Here is a 20,905-nt window from a genome sequence, read left to right as displayed (position 1 = left end):
GAGAGTATAGTTTGTATTTATTATCTCCTATTCTCTTCTCAAAGATGTATAGATCAATTAAACAGATTAGAGTTGATTTACTTGGAGGTAAATTGACGACAAGAGAATTGATTGATGGTTGCGTCAAGAGAATCGAGGGATTCAAGAAATCGACCAATGCATTTGTGTCGGTGCAGTCGTCGAGCGAGTTGGATAGGTTGGTGGAGGAGAGCGACCGTCGTATAAAAGGTGGTGATGCACGTCCGTTGGAGGGTGTGCCCATCGCGGTGAAGGATAATTACTCGACCGATGGGTTGCGCACGACAGCCGGCTCAAAGATGCTGTCCAACTATACACCGTCGTTTGACGCGACTGTTGTGGCACGGTTGAAACATGCTGGTGCCATTATCATTGGTAAAACAAATATGGATGAATTCTCGATGGGCAGCAGCTCGACGAATAGCATCCACGGCTCTGTAGTCAACCCTTGGAGCATTGGAAAGACGGATCAATATGTTGCGGGTGGTAGTAGTGGTGGTAGTGCGGCTGCTGTTGCCGCTGGGATGTGCGCAGCGGCCATTGGCAGTGACACGGGTGGTTCGGTGAGACAGCCGGCCAGCTACTGCGGTGTCGTCGGGTACAAACCCTCGTATGGCACCGTCTCGCGGTACGGTCTCATCAGCTACGCCAGTTCGCTTGACACCCCGGGTGTGTTGGCCAACTCGCTCGACGACGCTGCTGCAGTCGCCGACATTATCATGGGACGCGACGAGCTCGACTCGACCTCGCTCTCTACCTACCCGCCTGCCCGCTACGTCACGAGCAACACAAAAAACTTTCTCCAAAAGAGTGTTGCGTCAAACAAGATTGGACGTCCACTCGTATTTGGCATCCCCACCGACTTTATCGTCAAAGAGATGGACGATGAAATCTTCCAACTCTGGCGAAACGTCGCCCGCGAAATTGAAGAGAGTGGCGTCGGATGTGTCGTCCCCATCAGTCTCACACACAACCGATTCGCGCTCCCATCCTACTACATTTTAGCAACCTCTGAAGCAAGCTCTAACCTAGCTCGTTATGATGGTGTTCGTTATGGTTTCAATGTTAAAGGTCAAGATCAAGGAGAAGATGGGGAAAACAATCAATCCAACTCATTGGACATTAAAACATTAAGAGAATTATATAGAGAAAATAGATCGATTGGATTTAGTGATGAAGTTAAACGAAGAATATTATTGGGTACAATGGCACTGTCAAGAGGATCACGTGACAATTACTATAAAAAGGCACAGCAGATTAGAAGACTTATTTCAGACGACTACTCACACGCATTCAACGTTCAAAATGTGGATGTTGTACTTACACCCACTGCACCCTCTCCAGCATTTAAGTTGGATTCCAAGATGGATCCAATCGAGATGTATCTCAACGACGTCATGACCATTCCAGCAAACCTTGCCGGTCTACCCTCCATATCCATTCCACTCCAAGTATCACCAACCAAACAACTCCCACTCTCCCTTCAACTCACAGGTCAACGTCTCAACGACCACACTCTTCTTCAAGCAGCTTCACTTGTACTCAATCATCTACCATCAAACTATTCACAAAATTATTCAACCGAATTTGAAAATCAACCATTTTATAAATCATAACAAAAAACCCACATATTGTACCATCTTGAAAAAAAGAAAGTTAAACAAACACATTTTGATCTTTATTGAATCAATCAAAAACAGTGTGATAATTATTATTATTATTATTATTATTATTAAATCTTTTTTTTTTTTTCGATCAATCAAGATCTCTTCACTTTAACTAACTAATATTAGTTTCAATCAGACTACTTTGTGAAGTGTGTGGCTGTTAAATTTAGATTTATACTAATTTGTAGTTTGTACATATTAGAGATATGAATCATGAAATACAAACCAAACGGATTCCTCATTTTATTAATAGTATACTAGGTTTGCCCTTGGTTTTACTCCTCTCAATACCTACCTTTTGATGGTAAACAGATCTGGCTGCTTCCCACGCTACTGGATACTTTTGATCTCCATCAATCGTTTTGAGCTTATTTTCCTAAAGTGGATTTCGTGTTCTTGCTGTTTCAACAGTTGCCCAACACAAACCAATGTTGCGGGGGGTTGTTGTTGCCATTTCCCTTTTTTTGACAAAACTAGTCAAACTTTGCAGACCAACCTCTGCTGTATCTGCACCATCAGATGATGATGATTGAGAGCATAGGCTTAAAGCTGGCAAGGAAGAGGACACTGTAGGGTATATGAAAGATAGAAATCTGTCGAGTACTATTAGAATCAATCAATCAATCAATATTCGTTTTTTGATCATTGTATTTGCTGCAGAAAAGTGTCGTTCTAACATCACCCAACAACCCTTTAATTTTTGTTGTTGTTATTTTGAATAATTAATATATATATTATTATAATATTATTATTACAACACATCAAGAAGAAAATCAATCATAACACAACACCATCACTGTCGCTCACTCTCACACCCACCAAACCCATCACTTCATAATTATCGGGTTAACCGTCAACCAAATTTTAAAAACATTATAATCTAATTATTATTATTTATTTTTATTCATTCATTTCATAGTGCACTTTGTCTTGTCTTGTCTTGTTTTCGTTCGTCATCATCATCACCCATTTCAAATATCTATCTTAAACATCTTGAGATATATATAATATATATCTCTTTTAAAAGAACATATAGAATGGAACCAAACTATGATCATTTCTTGGCTCAAATGGAGGCTGATCGATACTCTCAACCTCCAGCATCAATGTTTAATGTTAATGCTGATGAGATCATTCCTATCGAATATCAAAGTCCTCAAGCTCAACAACAACTTCAACAACAACAACAGGCTCAACAACAGGCTCAACAACAAGCTCATCAACAAGCTCAACAACAAGCTCAACAACAACAACAAATTCAGCAGCAACAACAACAAGCTCATCAACAAGCTCAGTTGCAGCAACAACAACAACAACAACAAGCTCAACAACAACAACAACAATATGGATCAAGTGATACAGTAACATCACAAGCACCAGCAACAACCAATAGTGTTGGTAGTACTACTACAACCAATTGGAATGAAACTGTAACCTATGTAGTGTATGGATCACACTTTAAGGTACCAAGAAGATATGATATATTGAAATGTATTGGTCATGGTGCATATGGTATTGTTTGGTATGTATAATAATACAGATACAACTTTTTATTCCAATATAAAGACCAATATATATATATATATAACTGACACCTATATGATATATCATATCTAGTTCTGCAAGAGATAATCTTACAGGTAAAAAGGTAGCAATTAAAAAGATTAGTAAAGCATTTGATAATATTAAAGATACAAAGAGAACACTTCGTGAAATTCATATCCTTCGACACTTTAATCATGAGAATGTAAGTATATCTCATCATCATCATAATTGTTTAAAGTAAGTACTAATTTATTCTTTTATAGGTTATTTCAATTAGTGATATTCTTAAACCACCTTCTATTGAAGAATTTGAAGATGTATATATTGTATCTGAATTGATGGATACTGATCTTCATCAAATCATTACATCGTCTCAGGTGTTATCAGATGATCATTGTCAATATTTTGTTTACCAAATGTTGAGAGGTTTAAAACATATTCATTCTGCCAATGTACTCCATAGAGATTTGGTATGTTTTCATGAGATAGAATAGATCACATGATACTTATATATTATATATTTTTTTAGAAACCAAGTAATTTATTAATCAATGAAGATTGTTTATTGAAAATTTGTGATCTTGGTTTGGCAAGAGTAGAAAACTCTAATAATCTTGGTTTCATGACTGAATATGTTGCCACTAGATGGTATCGTGCACCAGAAGTTATTCTATCATGGAATAAATATTCAAAGGCTATCGATATTTGGTCAGTTGGTTGTATTTTTGCTGAATTACTTGGTAGAAAACCTTTATTCCAAGGAAAAGATTGTAAGTATAATAACCTTCAATAACCTAAATCAATTTGATATGATGGTTTTTATTAACATTTATTTATTTTTTGTTTTTTTTTTAGATATACATCAAATTACAATTATTATTGATATATTGGGTAGTCCATCAGAAGATGATATTGTTAATCTTGAAAATGAACAAGCCAAGAATTATATCCGTATGCTTCCAAAGAGAAGTAGAGTACCATTCAACAAGATGTTCCCCAATGCTTCTCCACTTGCCATTGACATTTTGGAAAAGATGTTGACCTTTGACCCAGACAAACGTATCTCTGTCGAGGATTCTCTCTCACATCCCTATTTTGCCTCTCTACACGATCCCGCCGATGAACCAATTTGTCTACACAAATTCAACCTCTCTTTTGAAAATTGGGAATTGAATCGTGAACTCTTGAAACAATTGATTCACAATGAAATGCTTACCTTCCACCCTGAAAACTCAAATAATGTTCATGGACGTGGTAGTGAAGAAAATAATGGTGCCAACAATGGTTTATTCTCTCTATTACAGCAACAAACTCAATTACTTCAACAACAACAAGCTCAACAAGCTCAACAACAACAACAATATCGTTAAGGTTGTTGATGTTAAACAAATTAAAAAACAATATTGTAATAATAATAATAATAACAATAATAATTTATATAGTAAATATTAATAACAAAATATCAATCACTACTACTACTACTACTACCACCACTACCCAAAACTTATACATATTGTAACAATGAACTAATGTATCATTTCTACTATTATTTTTATAGAAATAATTTCTTTATTTTTTATTTTATTTTTTTTCCTCTTTTAAGTACTTACAAAATGGATAGATACAAACATTATCATTCTTTGTGTTATTTACATTATTATTATTATTATTATATTTAATTTATTTAATTTTCATTCTCTTCAACTCTTGCTTTCCTTATTACTTTTAATTTTGGTTTAAATCCAAATGATGATACCTTATTTTCTTGTTTACTCTCTTGTTCTTTTTCTTTTTCTGTATCCTCTTGTTTATCGTCTTGTTTCGTCTTGTTTGATGTGTCTTGTTCTTCTTTTTCTTCTACTGGTTTTAATTTCTTTTTTCCAAAAGCAAATGAAACCTTTGGTCCTTTTGTATCCGTCTGTGAAAAAGAAGGAGGAGGAGGTTGATAATTAAGAGTTGCTCTTTTGTTCATATCGATCAATTCTTCACCACTACTCTCATCGTCTTCGTCTTCTTGGTATCCAAATAATGATACTTTTTTATTCGATCTACCAGCACCAGCAGAAGTTGATTGATCTTGTTCTTCATCTTCTGGTCCATATCCATCTTCTTCTTGTTGGTGATCATAATTATTTGAATAAGTTGTACTCGATCCAAACATACTATCAGATGCACTAACAGATTCCCATTCTCCAACATTTGTAGATTCAATCTTTTCTTCTTCCTCGTCGTTTTCATTCTGTTCTCCATCACCTTGTTGATTGTTTTCATCATCACCATCATTGTTTTGATTTGACTCTTCTTGATTATATTGTTTAGTATCAACATATTTTGTTTGTGGTTGATATGATGATGTTGAAGATGAAGATGAAAAAGAAGGACCCTCTTTTCTCTTTTTATAATCTTGATTGTTATTGTTATTGTTATATCTTGGTTGATGAGAGAATTGACCACCATCCTTTGAGACAAATGATCTTTCACCAGATCGAATGATAGAATCCAATTCTCTTTGTTTCTCACGATCCGATCTTTGTTCTTGTATTCTCTCTTTCTTTTGATTGCCTATGAATCTACTGACAGCGTTCTTGTGTGTCCATCCATCTTCATGATTTTTAATACTCTAATAAAGAGAGGGAGAGATCAATTGTTAGTTATAATAGCAACCTTTGAACTTTAACAAACAAACATACCACATGATTATTGTATACGAATATTTTACAATACTGACACCAAAACCTTTGATTAAAGCTATCATCTTTACCTTTATTCATCGTCTTTGGTCGTTGTTGTTGTTTCTTTGATAAACTAATAGTTAAAAATAAAGAATAAATTAAATTGCGAAAAGACAACATCAAAAAGACATTTTAAAATTAATTATTATTATTTCATTGCAACTATTATTATTATTACTATTAGTATTTATAAAGAGCGATATAAATATATATCTCATGTTGGGTTCAGTGCAGAATTTTGTCATTGGACTGGGTGCAGGACAGTGGACTAACTTGTGAAAAGAAGAAGAGAAAGGGGGGACTTTTATACATCTCCATCTAAAGAGTGGAGTGGTTGCTACTGCATTCTCTGCTGATCCCACTGAGGTGTAAACAAAAGGGGGGTGATAGCGGAGAGTAATCAATCAACCATCCATAAAAAGAATGATCATAGAGAGAGAGAGAGAGAGACAATGCAATGTAAAAGAGAATATTTATTCTCTTTATATTATTTATATTATAAAGACATAGAAAAGATACTATATATTTATATAATATCGTAGTAAAATGATCAAACAAGATGAAGATCAATATTTTGAAATAGGTAGTAGTAATGTCAGCAATAACAATAATAATAATAACAATAGTAATGAAATACTACTTGGAGATTTACAACAAAAGTCAATAGACTCTTTTAAATTGAAAAAGTATTCAGATTCAATCAAGTTTCTAAATAGAATATTAATCATTCAACCAAATGATGTCATTGCATTATCGTATGTAATATAAATATTATATTATTATTGTTGTTGGTTTTTTGGATAACAAACTAACTATTTTTAATTTAATATTAGTAATAGAGCATTATGTAATTATCAATTGGAATTGTATAAACATTGTATCAAAGATTGTGATTTGGCATTGAGTGTTGATCCAACCAATAAATTGGTATCAATGCGAAAGGCAATGGCTTGTAAATATGTAAATGGAAAGAGTCAATCTAGTTTTGAACTATTCAAACAGGCTGCTGGAACATGGGGTAGTTTTGAAGAGATTGAAATCATTGATGTCTATTGGACATTAACCGATAGAAATATTGGTAATCCATCTCAACCATTTGGAAATAATCAAAATAGTAGTAGTAGTATTAATAACTCATCATCGGCCATTGAAAATATAAATAATAATAATAACAATAATAATAATAATAATAATATATCATTTATGGTATCAACAATGTCACCACCTCCATCATCATCCTCATCAAATTCCAATAACAATCAAGATTCGTTAGATATAATGTTGGATAGATCAATTGATGATTTATGTCTAAATTCAAATTCAAAGATCAAAGCATTTATTGATAACCAACAATTACATTTACAACAAATGGCCATGGTGGTTGATCCAAATAATACTATTATTACTTCTACCAACAACACAAATACTGATCTATGTGAAAATGATGATGATGATGAAGATAGAGATAATCATGATAATGATGATGAAAGATCAAGATTAAAAAAAATCAAGCTCAATGGATGAACTCAATCGAATGTTGGACCAATTATCAACTGAAACCATTGCCAAGGAGATATCACAATGCAATCTATTGGTAAATATCGGTAGATATCAAGAGGCAATTGAAAAGTTGTCAGAGGTGATCCAATCGAATCCATTGATTCCATCGGCCTATTTGGGACGAGGAACAGCATTTGCCATCATGGGGCATTTGGACCAGGCCATCGATGATTTTAGCAAGGTTCTTGAATTGGATAATACCATGTGCGATGCATACAAGAGACGTGGACAATCATTGGTAGCCAAAGGGTTGGATATGGCTGCAATGGGTGACTTTACTCAAGCAGTTGCATTGGACAAGGAAGGTGACAGTGACCTATTCTATAATCGTGCTCTACTCTTTTACGAGATGAGAAACTATGAACGTGCTCTCAAAGATTTTAGACGGTCTGTTGAATTGGACGCAGACAATAAGTTGGCTTGGAATCGTATTGGTCTGTGTCTCAATGTACAGGGATACCCTCGTCAAGCATTCTCTGCCTTTAAAAAAGCAATCGAATTGGATCCAAACTTTGAAGCTGCCTATACCAACATTGGACAGTGTTGGAAGGATCTAGGAATCTATCAAGACAGTCTAGCGTCATTCAATAATGCTCTGGATATTTCCCCATCCTATTCCAATGCACTGCATCTTCGTGGATTATTATTCTTTAATTCTGGGTACCATCTAAATGCCATCAAAGATTGGACTGAATTTATTCAAAATGAACCAATCAATATTGATGTTAGACAATTAAGAGCTATTACTTGTACTTCAATTGTATGTAAATATTAAAGAAAAAAAAGAAAGGAGACATAGACTAACTTTTTATTTTCAGGGAAAATTTAAAGATGCATTAAAAGATTATAGATTTATAAATGGAATTAATGATATACATTATTCATATTATCAAAAAGAGATTTTAATATTTACATGTAAACATTTGGATCAACCTTTTGATTCATTTAATATCGATAGACAAGTCAATGTGTATATTAAAACATTCCTATGTCAAAGGGTACCTCCCACCACATTGGTAGGATACCAGTCTCTGGAAGAGGTGTATTGGGATGAGTTGGACAAGATACAAGATGTTGATCTAGAGTACCGACCAACTCAAGCAGAACTAGAACTTTTAAAATTGGCTACACCAATTGGCAAAAAGTTACAATATGATTGTGAGGGATTCCTTCCCAATCACAGACAACAGTTACAATGTGGTATGGCTGTACTAGAGATAGCTCAAACCATCAAATCTCTATTGTCCAAGGAGAGGATGGGAGACGTTGCTCTTGTCAATGGTCGTGCTAGCAGTTGGATGGAACAAGACCACCCATTCCAATGGAGAGATCTATATGATATAGCCGTCAAATGGCGTCAATTCTCTGAGCCAAATGATCCGGTTTGGTGGGTCGATTGTCTCAGTCCCGAGCAATTCCAGGAAGGGTTTGGATCGCATACTCCACTTATCACTGGACAAACCAACGTCGTTCGATACTACCCAATGTTTGAACGATCGTTTGCACTCATGAAGAAACTCTTACCATTCCAATTATTAGAGATTATCAAGCCAGCATTGGGAGTTGAAGAATTGTTGGACAAGACTGAGCAAGAACAAGAAGATAAACAAGTATCGATGCTCAAAGAATGTCTCAATGCAACCAACTGCAAAGAACTATACAAGGCTATTAAAAGAGACTTTTTCGTCGTCACACCTTGTTACAGCCACTATGACAAACATCAAGGTAAAGTAATGCAAGGAACACGTCTCACACTGCAAACTGTGTATCCCGAGGGATTCGAATTTGCCATTCGAACACCATGCACTCCCGAGCGTTGGAATGACTATAACCAAGAACTGACCCAACTCTGGTCAGACCTCTATCTATCCATTCAAGTGTATCATCAGACCAGTGATGAAGAAAAGGAGACATTGTTGGATGACATTAGTGACAAGATCCTAATGATCACTTACTATTGGTACAATTTCATGCCATTGACTCGAGGTAGTGCAGCGGTTGGTTACACTGTTCTCCTCGGACTATTCATGTCGATCGATATTGACATATCCGCACCTATCGCCAAAGGACAACAACCCGACTGGGATGCTATCCTCTCTCCAACACCCGACCATTTCATTAAGATTTGCAAAGGTTGGATGTATCCATCTAGAAGAAAGCAGACAAATAATATCATTGAATACCCATCCGTCTCCAATCACATCAATACAATTAGAAAAATGATTCAATTATTAAATCAATCATTACATTAATAACAATAATAATAGAAATAATAAATAAATAAATAATTAATAAAGATCAACCCTGAGATATATACACTATGATATTGGAGGAGATCATTCCTTTGACCTTTTTGAGAAGGAATTTTTTTTTTTTTTTTTGTTGACCTTGAGGCGACTCTGCATCGTGCCAGTGTGTAAAGAACCGACAACTGTTTTCATTGTTGAGAGATTCAGTAACAGTAGCAGTAACAGCAGCCATCATCACCCACTCTCGGTGTTTTCTAAACTTCTAAAATAACAAGTAGAAGTAGTAACGAAAGAAAGAACTAGCAATCCATCAACTCAATCAATAGGTAGTAGTTGTAGCTCTTGTTCTTGATCATCAAAGAAGTAATTATTATTTTGTAATACTACTCAATTCTGTACAGTATCAAAGAAGAAGAAGAAGAACGTACCACCACACCACACCCATCCAAACACTATTTAAAATATCCAAGGTAAATACAATAAAACAAGACGACACATCCCAATCTAAACCCAAACACACAACACCCACCACAATATATAAATTTATGTTGTGAATCACAGACGATGACCAACCAGTGAATGTATAGAGAGAGAGAGAACGACAAGAATAAAGAACAAGAACAAGAAGAAAAACAAGATTATATATACACATACATATACAAAACAACAATTATAACAATAGTGATGATGATGATGATGGATTCAAATTCAATAGATTCATTTTAATAATAATAATAATAATAATATTTATATATTTAAATTTTTTTATAGAACTATAGTTTTAAAAATAGAATCAAACATCATGATTCAAGAAGAATTTGAAACAGCAAGTACTTCATCACAAAATACAACACCCGCCGATTTTACCCCGATGAATATTAGTGGAGAAGGCCTTGGTGCCACTAGTAGCAGCAGTGGTAGCAGCAGCAGTAGCAGCAGTGGAAGCTCGAGCAGTGATAATGATTCACAAACTACTCCTACTATTACAAGAAAGAGTGGTAAGAAACAAACATCCAACCAAAAATTACCAACTACACCACAACACCATGTCCCTAAATTGGCAAACTTGGTCATTTCAACAAGTGACTCTGAGAATGAACCTACATCTGCATCAAATGTAGATTCATCATCTAAAAAATTAATAGGTGTTACTGAAGATGGAACAAGTAAATATATATAAAAAATACAAAAGAAACATCTGGAGGGAATGGACAAACAAATGAATGAATGAATGAATGAAATGGAAATAATCTAATCTTATTATTATTATTATTCTTTTGAATATAGGATTTACATTACCATACACAAAGAACCCATTAACATTACATCCAATCGATACATGGACTTATTTTGATTACGCTAAAAATGCCGCTCTTGCTAATTTATTATTAATATTCTTTAATCTTCCAACTTGGGTAAATATTTATCAAATCGAGAAAAGAAAAGAAAGAAAAGAGTAAATAGAGATCATTATTCTAATAATCTTTTTATTTATATATTTAGTTTTATATTTCATGGTTTTTGTTTTGGAGATTTGCCTACAATCTTGGACTTGGTTTAATATTACGTTATCAATCAAATAACAAATTCCTCAGCAAATGGTTCAAGACCATTACACCATCTCATCCATCATATACCTTTGTCAAAAAATTCTGTTCAACTGGAATGGGTAGTGATTATGATTTCGATGTATGTTTGATGAATATAATATAAATAACAAAAAACAAAAAAAAGAAATGGAAATAATAATAATAATAATAATTCTTTTTTTAATTTATTTTATTATAGAAAACACCAGCAGAATATAATGCATGGTTAGCATTTAGATTAGTAGTTGATATTGTATTGGCATATGATTTGGCAACCTATGTAATGATGGCATTTGCATTTACTAGAATCCCACTTGACGCAAACTGGACCATTGTTCCAATCTATATTCTTGGTTTATTATTATGTGCATTCACATTATGGGCAAAGACTGATGCTTATCGTGTTGTTAAAGATTTTGCTTGGTGTATGTATAGAAATCAAAACAAAATAATTATAGTAAAAATTAATTAATTCTAATATTTATTATTTTATTTTTTAGATTGGGGAGACTTTTTCTTTTTAGTAGATCAAAAGTTAACATTTGATCGTGTATTTTCGATTTCACCACATCCAATGTATACTATTGGTTACACCTTTTTCTATGGACTTTCATTGATCAGTCAATCGTACACAGTTCTCTATGTATCGTTGTTTGGACATCTTTGTCAATTGTTGTTCCTCGTGTTGGTTGAAGACCCACACATTCAAAAGACCTATCCCGATATTGTCGAAGATCCATTCATCAGAAAGGAGGCTGTCTCCAAGTACTTTGGACACGACCTCATTGTCATTAAAAACTTTTTCTTCCTCCGTTCTGGCGATCTCTTTACATTGTTGATCATCGTCTACACACTCGGTCTCAACTTTATCAACCTTCCCATTGGTTTTTATGTCGTTCAAGCTATTGTCTGGCGTTGCGTCCTCTCCTTTGGCATTGGCTTTGTTCTTCACCTTCAATCCAAATCTCAATGGTGGACAAACAAATTTGGTAAATTAAATCTTGATGATCAATCAGCTTTTGAAAATTGGAAGAGGTAAAAAAACAAAAACAAAACATATATTTTTGAAAATATTAATATCCTTTTATTTTTTCTAGTATCTATAATTTATGTTTAATTATGGCACATTTATCATTCACATGTTGTTTCTTTAAATTGGTAGAGATTGAATTGAATCCATTTGGAAGCAGTTTTTGGAGATTGATCGCAGGTGTTTTATTGATTCTTTTGAACTTGTGGAGTTCAGTGTCGACATTTGAAACACTTGGCGAGTTTGGATGGTTCTATGGCGACTTTTTCATTGACGAGGTTCCATCTGCCCTCTACTATACCGGTATCTACCGTTTCCTCAACAACCCAGACTCGATTACCGGGTTTGCCGGCTACTATGGTCTCACCCTCATCAGCGGCAGCTTCACACTCTTTGCTCTCTCGTTGGCATCGCAAGTTGCAAACTTTTTGTTTGTCAAGTATGTCGAACGCCCACACATGAAGAAATTGTATGGCGACAAGATGCGTTCGCAATCTGGTTTCTCCAAGGGTCTCCAAGATATCATGACCGAGGCCGTGTCTAGCTCACCACCACTCCAAAAAATCACTCACTATGTAAACAAGACCAGACACTTTACCGAACGTGTTGAAAAGAAGGTCTCCAAGAGAATGCAAGATATCCTAGATGAACTTCGTGAAAAGGGTATCCCATTGTCATCTGAACAAATCGCTACCATTTTTAAAGAAAAAGAATCATCAAAACAACAACCAAAAACATCATCCTCATCATCCACATCATCATCATCGACTCAACCATCAAGTAAAAAATCAAGTAAAAAAGTAAATTAAATTAATATATATTTATATAACAAAAATAATAACAAATAATAATAATAATGAAAAAATAATAATAAATCTTTAAAGTAATAATATATTTTCCAGAAAAAAAAATAATTAAATCTTTTTTGTTGTTGTTTTATTTGTTTTTTTTGTACACAATATTATGATTTATCTATCTGTTAAAGTTTTGACATTAATGTTTTATAGGCAGAGGTAGGAGCAGAGAGGAGAGAGGCAGGAGATGATGATAAGAATTTATTATTATTGATCCGGTTTCCTGCCAACGGCGGTTTGAGAGTAGACTCTAAGAATTTATATAGATTGGAGAGGTATTTGACTGGATGAACTCCAAGATGATTGACATGTTTGGATTTATCAAAAACAACAGTCGATACTTGAATCCCTTGTTTTCTCATGATAGATATCCCCTTTTCAACATCTTGATATGATGTTAATTGATCATCATATGAATAATAATATAATTGTGGTGATAATATCTAAATAAAAAAATGGAAAAGGAAGAGTTAATAAAAGAGAGATATATAAATATATATAATTATAATTATAGTTTATATAGTTACAGGAGAATTTGATAATCTTGACCAAAAATCTTTATCCAATTTATCAACATCTACCACTTTGGAATAAGTTCTACAAGCTAGTTTAGCCATTATTTTTACCATCATTGGTGGTTTTGTTGCTACCAAAGAATTATATGCTCTCATTTCAGATATACTAGATGGACAACTATCAAATATTTGTCCTTTAATTAATGGTATAATCATTTTAAATTTCTTTTAAAAAAATAAATAATTAATATCAGATCACTCAAAAGGTAACCTACCTTTTCTATATATTCTTTTACATACATCATTTCTCTTTAAAATATGATAAACCTCACTCAGGAATAAAGCATTTCCAGAGAATACTTGGATAATGATTGGTCTTGGCGTATCTTTCTCAATTTCCAACAAATAATTTAGAAAGTTTAATGCCAACTCTTTCATCTTTTTGTAAAGAAAACTAAAAGTATAAAAACATATGTTATTATATTATATAATATATATATTCTTTTGTACATACTGTAATTTTGATGATGGTATAAGAGAAAGAGTACAAAATCCATTATCTCTGTATAGTTTGTTGTATCTTTCGACATATTTTGGTGATGCATCTATCCAACCAATGATGATTGCCAAAGGATGATGAGTTAGTGAAAAGGGAGGTATAGGTTGACCAGTTGGTTTGACAACATTCCATTTCATTTGATTTAGACCTATCGGTGTACAACATGTATGTGATGGTTGTTTCTGTTTCTGTTGTTGAACAACTATATCACCACCACCACTCTCTTTATTATTATTATTACTATTACTATTACTATTCATCTTTTGGATGAAAGATTGATCAATGTTGTTTACATCCAACAACCCAAACAAACAAACAAACAAACAAACAAATATAATCGAAACAAAATAATGAAAATGATGATGATCAGAGGTGTCATTCCACTAAAAATAAAAACATAATGTAATACATATTCATCTTGTGCAAGTGCAAGATATAAACATAAATAAATCAAGAAAATGATGGACTCTCTCTTAGATAGTAGTGGTGAAGAAGATAACCATAATGAAGAGGATCAACATATATTTGATAGTACATTTGGTGAAGGTAGAGATAAAAGAAAGAGAAAGAAATCTACTTCTTCTTCGTCTACCTCCAAATCAAAAGGACAAGGTAAAAAGGTACAAAAGAAAGATTCTTCCTCTTCAACCAAACCAAAGACAAGTACTACTAGTACTAGTAATAATAATGGTACAACAAAGTCAATATCTAAAAATAATAATAATAAGGATGGATCAAAATCAAAGAATAATAATGGTAAAACATCACCAATTAAAATAGATGATGATCAAGATACAGAACCAGAGGATGAAGATCCTCTATATAAATCGACTACATCATTCTTTGATGATGCTACTGATCGAGATGAAGAAGGAGAAGAAAACTCTGATGACGATACAATCGAAGATGAATCTCACACTTATGATAGTGATAGTGATGATCCTTTTGGTGAACGACCTAAAGGTGGAAATAATAATAAGACTACATATAACAATAATAACAATAATAATAGTAGTAGTAAAAAGACAACAACATCAAAGAGACAAACTAAATCTGGATCACATCATACCGATCAATTGGAAGATGAATTTGATATAAATGAATATGATAATGCATACAATGGAGAAATGAATGGTGATGAAGTGATGGATGACAAAATGACAAAATTAAAACAAGCATTACAATACTCTGTTGCGAGGATTAGTGAACGTGAAACTGAATCCAATCATAGAATTGTTACTCATCAAGCTATAAATGCTCTTAGTCATTTAATGTATAGATTATTAAAAAGTAATTTAAAGAGAAAAGACAAAAAGAGACAATGAATTCATTTTGGAAATATTTATTTATTTATTTATTTATTTATTTTATTATTTATTCATTCATTTCCTTTTCCTTTTAGATAATATTTCAAAAGACCTATTTTTATATTGCAAACATGCAAAACGTCAAACTATAACAATGGATGATGTTATTTTATTATCAAAGACTAATCCTACAGTTAGGAAAAAATTGTTTGCTAAAAAAAGAGAGATTTTAGGTATACCATCTCCAACTGCTAGTACAGACGATGACTATTTTTCAACAACAACTACAACGACTACTACAACAAATAATTCGAATCAATTAAAACAAACAACTCTTACTTCATCAAAATTAATTAATCCCATTTATCCTAAATCATCTAATAATAATAATAATAATAATAATAATAACAGTAATAATAATAATAATAATAATGGGAAATTCAATGATGATGATATTTTCAGATAATATAATAATAAAACTTCTTCTTTTGTACAAAACTTATTTTTTAAAGTCTAAAAAGGTAAATACACATTTTATAAAGCTAAATTTTAGTTTTTTTTGTAGTTATTATTATTATTATTAAGTTATTATTAAGTTATTATTAATTTTGGTTACCCCAAACAAAGTCCATTTGTTGTGAAACGACCTTTGGTAATTGAGGAAGGGTATTACGAGGGATTAGATAACTTGACAAGTTGAAAAGATCCAAAAAGATCTTGTAACGATCGCCAATGGTAGTACGAAGATAATGGTATCCAGATGAACCACCAGTACCAATCTTTGCACCAATAATACGTTGAACCATCAAACCATGTCTGAAACGCCACATTTGCAAGAGTTCATCAATCTCGGTCAAAAGATTAAGAATCAAAAATGGTGTATGGAAAATTGGTTCATCTTTGTATAAATAGATAAGTAATGCTGATTGTAATGCCCTAAATTAGAAAATAATTAGTATAATTAATTAAATATATCTTTCTTTCTTTCTATCTTTCTTTCTTTCTTTTTCTTACTTGTAAGATAATCTAACTTCATGTTTTTCCAATTTAGCATTGTATAGATTTTCATCAAATAGAGTTTTAAAACTATTCATATTCTTTTCAACCTCTTTAATGTTTTGTTCTTTAATGTCTTCGGTTAGAGATTGATTGTTTTTAATACGTTCGAGATCACGTTGCAAGATTTGATCGACAGCGGCACTGTAGGATTGCCAAAAGTCGTATTCACCAACCTTGAGGAAAGGATTACGTTCGAGCCAATTGACGACCAACCCCAACAGAGAAGTGTCCTTTTCCGATTGAGCCAAAGATTCTCTGTCAGTGTCTGAGAAAAAGGTTTGGTAGTGATGTTGTTGGTATTGAACACGATTGTCTGGGATGATGCCCAACTTGTTTTCAATGACACGGAACTGTACACTTTGGAAGCCAGAGGCTGGCACCAAAAGATTACGAAACTCGAGGAAATCGAGACCTGTCATGGTCTCGAGAATAGAGATTTGATCGACCAACAACTTTTCGATTTGTACAATACGACCGAGTCTGTTTACAATGACACCGTTGTGACGTTCCGGTGTTGGTACACTAGACATCATCGAACGAATTGAATCGAGTTCATGGATGATTTGCTTGAACCACAATTCATAGGTTTGATGTATAATGATGAAAAGGTGTTCTTCGTGTGCTTCCTTTCCTTCTCCTTGTTTTAAACTCTCTGGTTCTTGTAGTTTTAATAATTCATCAATCTTTAAATATGATCCATAATATACTCCTGTATGAACTTTATTTACCTCCATTGATCTAAAAAAAAAATATAAATAGAAAGTAGTATAGAGAGTAATAATGGTTAAGAGACTTATAGATACATATATATTCTATCATAGTAGTAGTTAGAACAAACACTTACGGTTCCATAAGAGAAGCTTTTTTGATTGATTCTTTAATGTCTGTATCACCAGTAGTAGCAGTAGGAGTAGTGTTGGCTTCATCATTGCTGTTACTATTACTTGGTTGACTACCATGTCCAAAGGGACAACCTCCACTTCCCAATGTACTAGTAAAAGGTTTGTTGTTATTATCCATTATATTATGTATTATTACTACAAACTACTGTACTACGAAGAAGAAGAAGTTAATGAAAAAGAGTAAAAAAATGTAAACTCTGCTGACACAACTGACTTGCGTGAAATGTTTAAATTTCGAAAATCTTTTTAAAACGGAGAGATCTTGAAAGATCTATGAGGAAAGCACGATATATAAATATATCTATCCTATTCATTTATTTAATATTTAATATTTATTGTTGAGCACAAGAAGTTGAAACTGAATAGGTAGCATCATCGAGTGAACGAATTCTTCTCTTTTTATGATCGACATCTATGAATTGAGATATTTGTTTTTGTCTCTTTGCAAGTTCCTTTTGGCTAGGGTAATTGTCTTCAGGCTCCCAAATCAATACATCGTTATCCAAACCACATGATATAATTTGTGGAAGGTTTGGATGACTGACAACACAGTTGACAACATCATTGTGTCCTTCTAAAATACGAACCAAATTGCCAGTCTTTTTCTCCCAAATGAATATGTGATGATCATCTGATCCAGTCATTACATACTCGCTATTGCTTCCATAGAATCCACATGATTTAATTGTCATATTACTAATATGTCCATTATATCTTTGTTTATATGATTTTGGTATCATTGTCTTTGATATATCTTCTTCAATTTCTGATTCATCTGAATCAGAAGAAGTAGAATCTTGAAATAAATCTGAATCATCTTCATCTTCTTCTAAACTATCATCCATTTCATCCATTTCCTCTTCTTCTTCATCATCTTCTCCTTCTTCAACTTCATCTTCATCTTGATTAATTTTTCTTTTCTTTTGATTATTATCAATTTGATCATCTTGATGATCATAATAACCTTCATATTCATCTTCAAAGAAATCTGAACCAACTTGACTTGTATTATCCTTTTCTCCACCTCTTTCTCTATCCTCTTCTTCAACGATGATATCATTATAATATTGATCCAACATGTCTTGACAATATTCCAAGGCAAATGAATCGTCCATACTTAATCTACTGGTAGTATTGCGTGAATTGTTTGTTGTTGTTGTTGTTGTTGATGTTGATGTTGTTGTTGTTGTTGTAGATGTTGATGTATTGGAATTATTAGTATTAGTAGTAGAAGATGATGAACGACTTGCATCACTAAGATTACTAAAACTTGATGATTGAGTTGAACCACCATTTGATGTATCTATTTTTTTTGATTCCTCTTCTAATGGTTCCTCTTCTTCTTCTTCTTCCAATTCTTCCATTTCTTCCAATTCTTTATCACTTTCACTATCGCTATCATTTTCATTTTGACCAAAATGACCATTTAAAATATTATGTAAAGTATTATTTTCGAGATCTTCTTGAAATCTATTTAAAAAATCATAAAGAACCTTTTTCTTTTTTTGTGCATTATTCCTCCTCTTATTACTATTTACATTATGATTGGCTCTTCTCTTTTTAATTGAATGATCTTTAAAATAATCTAAATTTAATTCCTTGCAAACATTTCTTTGAATGTCGTATAGATAAATATCGTCTGATAGATAGGTTGCCAATATTTCAGTGCCATCTTTACTAAATACACATCCTGTACATTCATTTACAGTTGGCCATGGTTTATGAAGATTTCTATAAATATTTACAAATGAATTTGATGAATAATCTTGAATTAATCTAAGACTAGAGGACAAAAATAAAATAAAAGGATATTAATATTATTATTAAATATATTTAATATTTACTATTATTTGTTTTCTTTTACATACTCGAATAATCTAACACTACCATCAGATGAAGAAGTAATAAAACTATAACCATCATTTGGATGAAATTCCACTGTAAATATAGTTGTTGATTGTTTTTTAAAACTACTTCTTAAACTTCTTCTAAGAGGTATTGAATCAAAATTTACTACCAATGTTGATGTATGTGTATTATAATTATATGTTTGTCTTGATTGTTGTTGTTGTTCTTGTTGTTGTTGTTGTTGTTGTTGATTTTGACCAACTCTATCACTTGTTCTACCACCTCCAAACATCTAAAATATTTAAAATGAATCAATTGTTAAAAAGTTGGTGGCTTCCTTTTACATTTATCTTGTTCTTTTTTTGATATTTACTTGAGGTAAAACTTCAACGTCAGTAGAAGTAGAAGTATAGGTAGTTGGAATTGAATGAGAAAAGGAATCTTGGTATTTACAACGAATGTCAAACATTCGAACGGTTCCATCTGCCGAACAAGTGAGGAATGTTTCAGGTTGTCTTGGGTTGACCGATAGTTTTAATACCTTTTTGGTGTGATGAGTGTATACTGTACAGGTTCTTGCGTTGAGTTCAAAATGTCGGACATCTGAATCATTTCCACCACTGACAACATCCTTGTTTGATCTAAACGGAAGGAAGTCTGCAGTGAAAACATTGGTCGAGTGTCCATAGAGTGTGTCTATGCATTGTCGCTTTTCAAAGTCCCAAATCTTGATGGTCTCATCGTCTGATCCAGAGACTACGTATTTGCCAACACTGTCAAATGCAATCGTGTTGACGCATTCTTCGTGTCCTTGCAACGATTCAGTGTTTTTCAGCACCGATAGTGTATGACTGCTAGAGGTGAACCTCTTTTCTAATCGATTGTATCGATCTCCGATAATCTCTCTATCCCTAAGGATTTGATTGATTTGTTCCATTCAAACAAACAAACAAACAAAATCAAAGGAATTGTATATATGTAGTAGTAGGGGGCTGGTTGAGTAGTTTATGTACAAAGGGTTGTAAATAGGTATATAGGTGGTTGAATTAACAAACAAATAGATGAATAGATAGATTGATAAATAGGATAGGAATATATATATAAACAAAAACTATAATATATATATATTGCCTACATCTATGTGTCTAAATGTGTGTGTGTATATATAATGTAATATAGTAGTAGACCTGGAAAAGAGAAAGAGTTGTTCTTTGGGTTGAAGTTTAAATAAAAGGGGAATTGGGGGATTGTTGAACAACTCAACAAACTATGTCTTTTATCTTTTGGTTGGAGTTGTTCTTCTTCTTGCTTGTTTGCTCTTCTCTATCACTCCTATTCTGCGCAGTGTGGTTGATGTAAAGGTGTGTTGTGTTTAGGGGGGAGAGGGGGAGGAGGGGAGATGGATGGATGGTTGGGGGGTGGTGAGATCACTTGAATCGATAAATGTAATGATGATATTTTTTTCAAAGCT

The 20,905-nt window shown here is 33.1% G+C and overlaps 9 protein-coding genes across 9 annotated transcripts; 5 read left to right on the top strand and 4 right to left on the bottom strand.

Annotated features, from left to right (window-relative positions):
* Positions 1-44: 44 nt before the first annotated feature.
* gatA (glutamyl-tRNA amidotransferase A subunit) lies at positions 45-1,634 on the top strand (the record flags this gene model as incomplete). Its single annotated transcript, XM_004359140.1, has 1 exon — positions 45-1,634. One exon carries the CDS (start codon positions 45-47, stop codon positions 1,632-1,634), a length of 1,590 nt encoding a protein of 529 aa, XP_004359197.1.
* Positions 1,635-2,722: 1,088 nt separating this feature from the next.
* erkA (extracellular signal-regulated protein kinase) lies at positions 2,723-4,600 on the top strand (the record flags this gene model as incomplete). Its single annotated transcript, XM_004359139.1, has 5 exons — positions 2,723-3,207; positions 3,303-3,432; positions 3,494-3,700; positions 3,760-4,000; positions 4,086-4,600. 5 exons carry the CDS (start codon positions 2,723-2,725, stop codon positions 4,598-4,600), a joined length of 1,578 nt encoding a protein of 525 aa, XP_004359196.1.
* A 314-nt stretch (positions 4,601-4,914) lies between these two features.
* On the bottom strand, positions 4,915-6,280 carry DFA_01226 (uncharacterized protein; the record flags this gene model as incomplete). The annotated part of the gene is made up of 3 exons (XM_004359138.1): positions 4,915-5,850; positions 5,921-6,035; positions 6,273-6,280. 3 exons carry the CDS (start codon positions 6,278-6,280, stop codon positions 4,915-4,917), a joined length of 1,059 nt encoding a protein of 352 aa, XP_004359195.1.
* Positions 6,281-6,508: 228 nt separating this feature from the next.
* On the top strand, positions 6,509-7,486 carry DFA_01225 (uncharacterized protein; the record flags this gene model as incomplete). Its single annotated transcript, XM_004359137.1, has 2 exons — positions 6,509-6,717; positions 6,796-7,486. 2 exons carry the CDS (start codon positions 6,509-6,511, stop codon positions 7,484-7,486), a joined length of 900 nt encoding a protein of 299 aa, XP_004359194.1.
* Positions 7,487-7,724: 238 nt separating this feature from the next.
* Positions 7,725-13,199, top strand: DFA_01224 (Phosphatidylethanolamine N-methyltransferase; the record flags this gene model as incomplete). The annotated part of the gene is made up of 10 exons (XM_004359136.1): positions 7,725-8,282; positions 8,341-9,247; positions 9,401-9,662; positions 10,173-10,241; positions 10,543-10,937; positions 11,059-11,186; positions 11,275-11,460; positions 11,560-11,785; positions 11,861-12,395; positions 12,458-13,199. The coding sequence occupies 10 exons, from the start codon at positions 7,725-7,727 to the stop codon at positions 13,197-13,199; spliced, it is 4,008 nt and encodes a 1,335-aa protein (XP_004359193.1).
* A 170-nt stretch (positions 13,200-13,369) lies between these two features.
* On the bottom strand, positions 13,370-14,578 carry DFA_01223 (prespore-specific protein; the record flags this gene model as incomplete). Its single annotated transcript, XM_004359135.1, has 4 exons — positions 13,370-13,687; positions 13,772-13,984; positions 14,060-14,213; positions 14,274-14,578. 4 exons carry the CDS (start codon positions 14,576-14,578, stop codon positions 13,370-13,372), a joined length of 990 nt encoding a protein of 329 aa, XP_004359192.1.
* A 198-nt stretch (positions 14,579-14,776) lies between these two features.
* On the top strand, positions 14,777-16,091 carry DFA_01222 (uncharacterized protein; the record flags this gene model as incomplete). The annotated part of the gene is made up of 2 exons (XM_004359134.1): positions 14,777-15,608; positions 15,721-16,091. The coding sequence occupies 2 exons, from the start codon at positions 14,777-14,779 to the stop codon at positions 16,089-16,091; spliced, it is 1,203 nt and encodes a 400-aa protein (XP_004359191.1).
* Positions 16,092-16,227: 136 nt separating this feature from the next.
* Positions 16,228-17,704, bottom strand: tdo (tryptophan 2,3-dioxygenase; the record flags this gene model as incomplete). The annotated part of the gene is made up of 3 exons (XM_004359133.1): positions 16,228-16,561; positions 16,640-17,422; positions 17,529-17,704. 3 exons carry the CDS (start codon positions 17,702-17,704, stop codon positions 16,228-16,230), a joined length of 1,293 nt encoding a protein of 430 aa, XP_004359190.1.
* A 214-nt stretch (positions 17,705-17,918) lies between these two features.
* DFA_01220 (WD40 repeat-containing protein) lies at positions 17,919-20,371 on the bottom strand (the record flags this gene model as incomplete). Its single annotated transcript, XM_004359132.1, has 3 exons — positions 17,919-19,368; positions 19,455-19,726; positions 19,808-20,371. 3 exons carry the CDS (start codon positions 20,369-20,371, stop codon positions 17,919-17,921), a joined length of 2,286 nt encoding a protein of 761 aa, XP_004359189.1.
* Between the last annotated feature and the right edge of the window lie 534 nt (positions 20,372-20,905).

The sequence above is a fragment of the Cavenderia fasciculata genome (genome assembly GCF_000203815.1).
Source record: "Cavenderia fasciculata unplaced genomic scaffold Scf_Dfasci-F-a-25c12.r2-5, whole genome shotgun sequence".
In the NCBI taxonomy this organism is placed as follows: Eukaryota; Evosea; class Eumycetozoa; order Acytosteliales; family Cavenderiaceae; genus Cavenderia; species Cavenderia fasciculata.
Note: the sequence above shows the minus strand (reverse complement) of the source record. Positions and strands in the feature narration are given on the sequence as shown.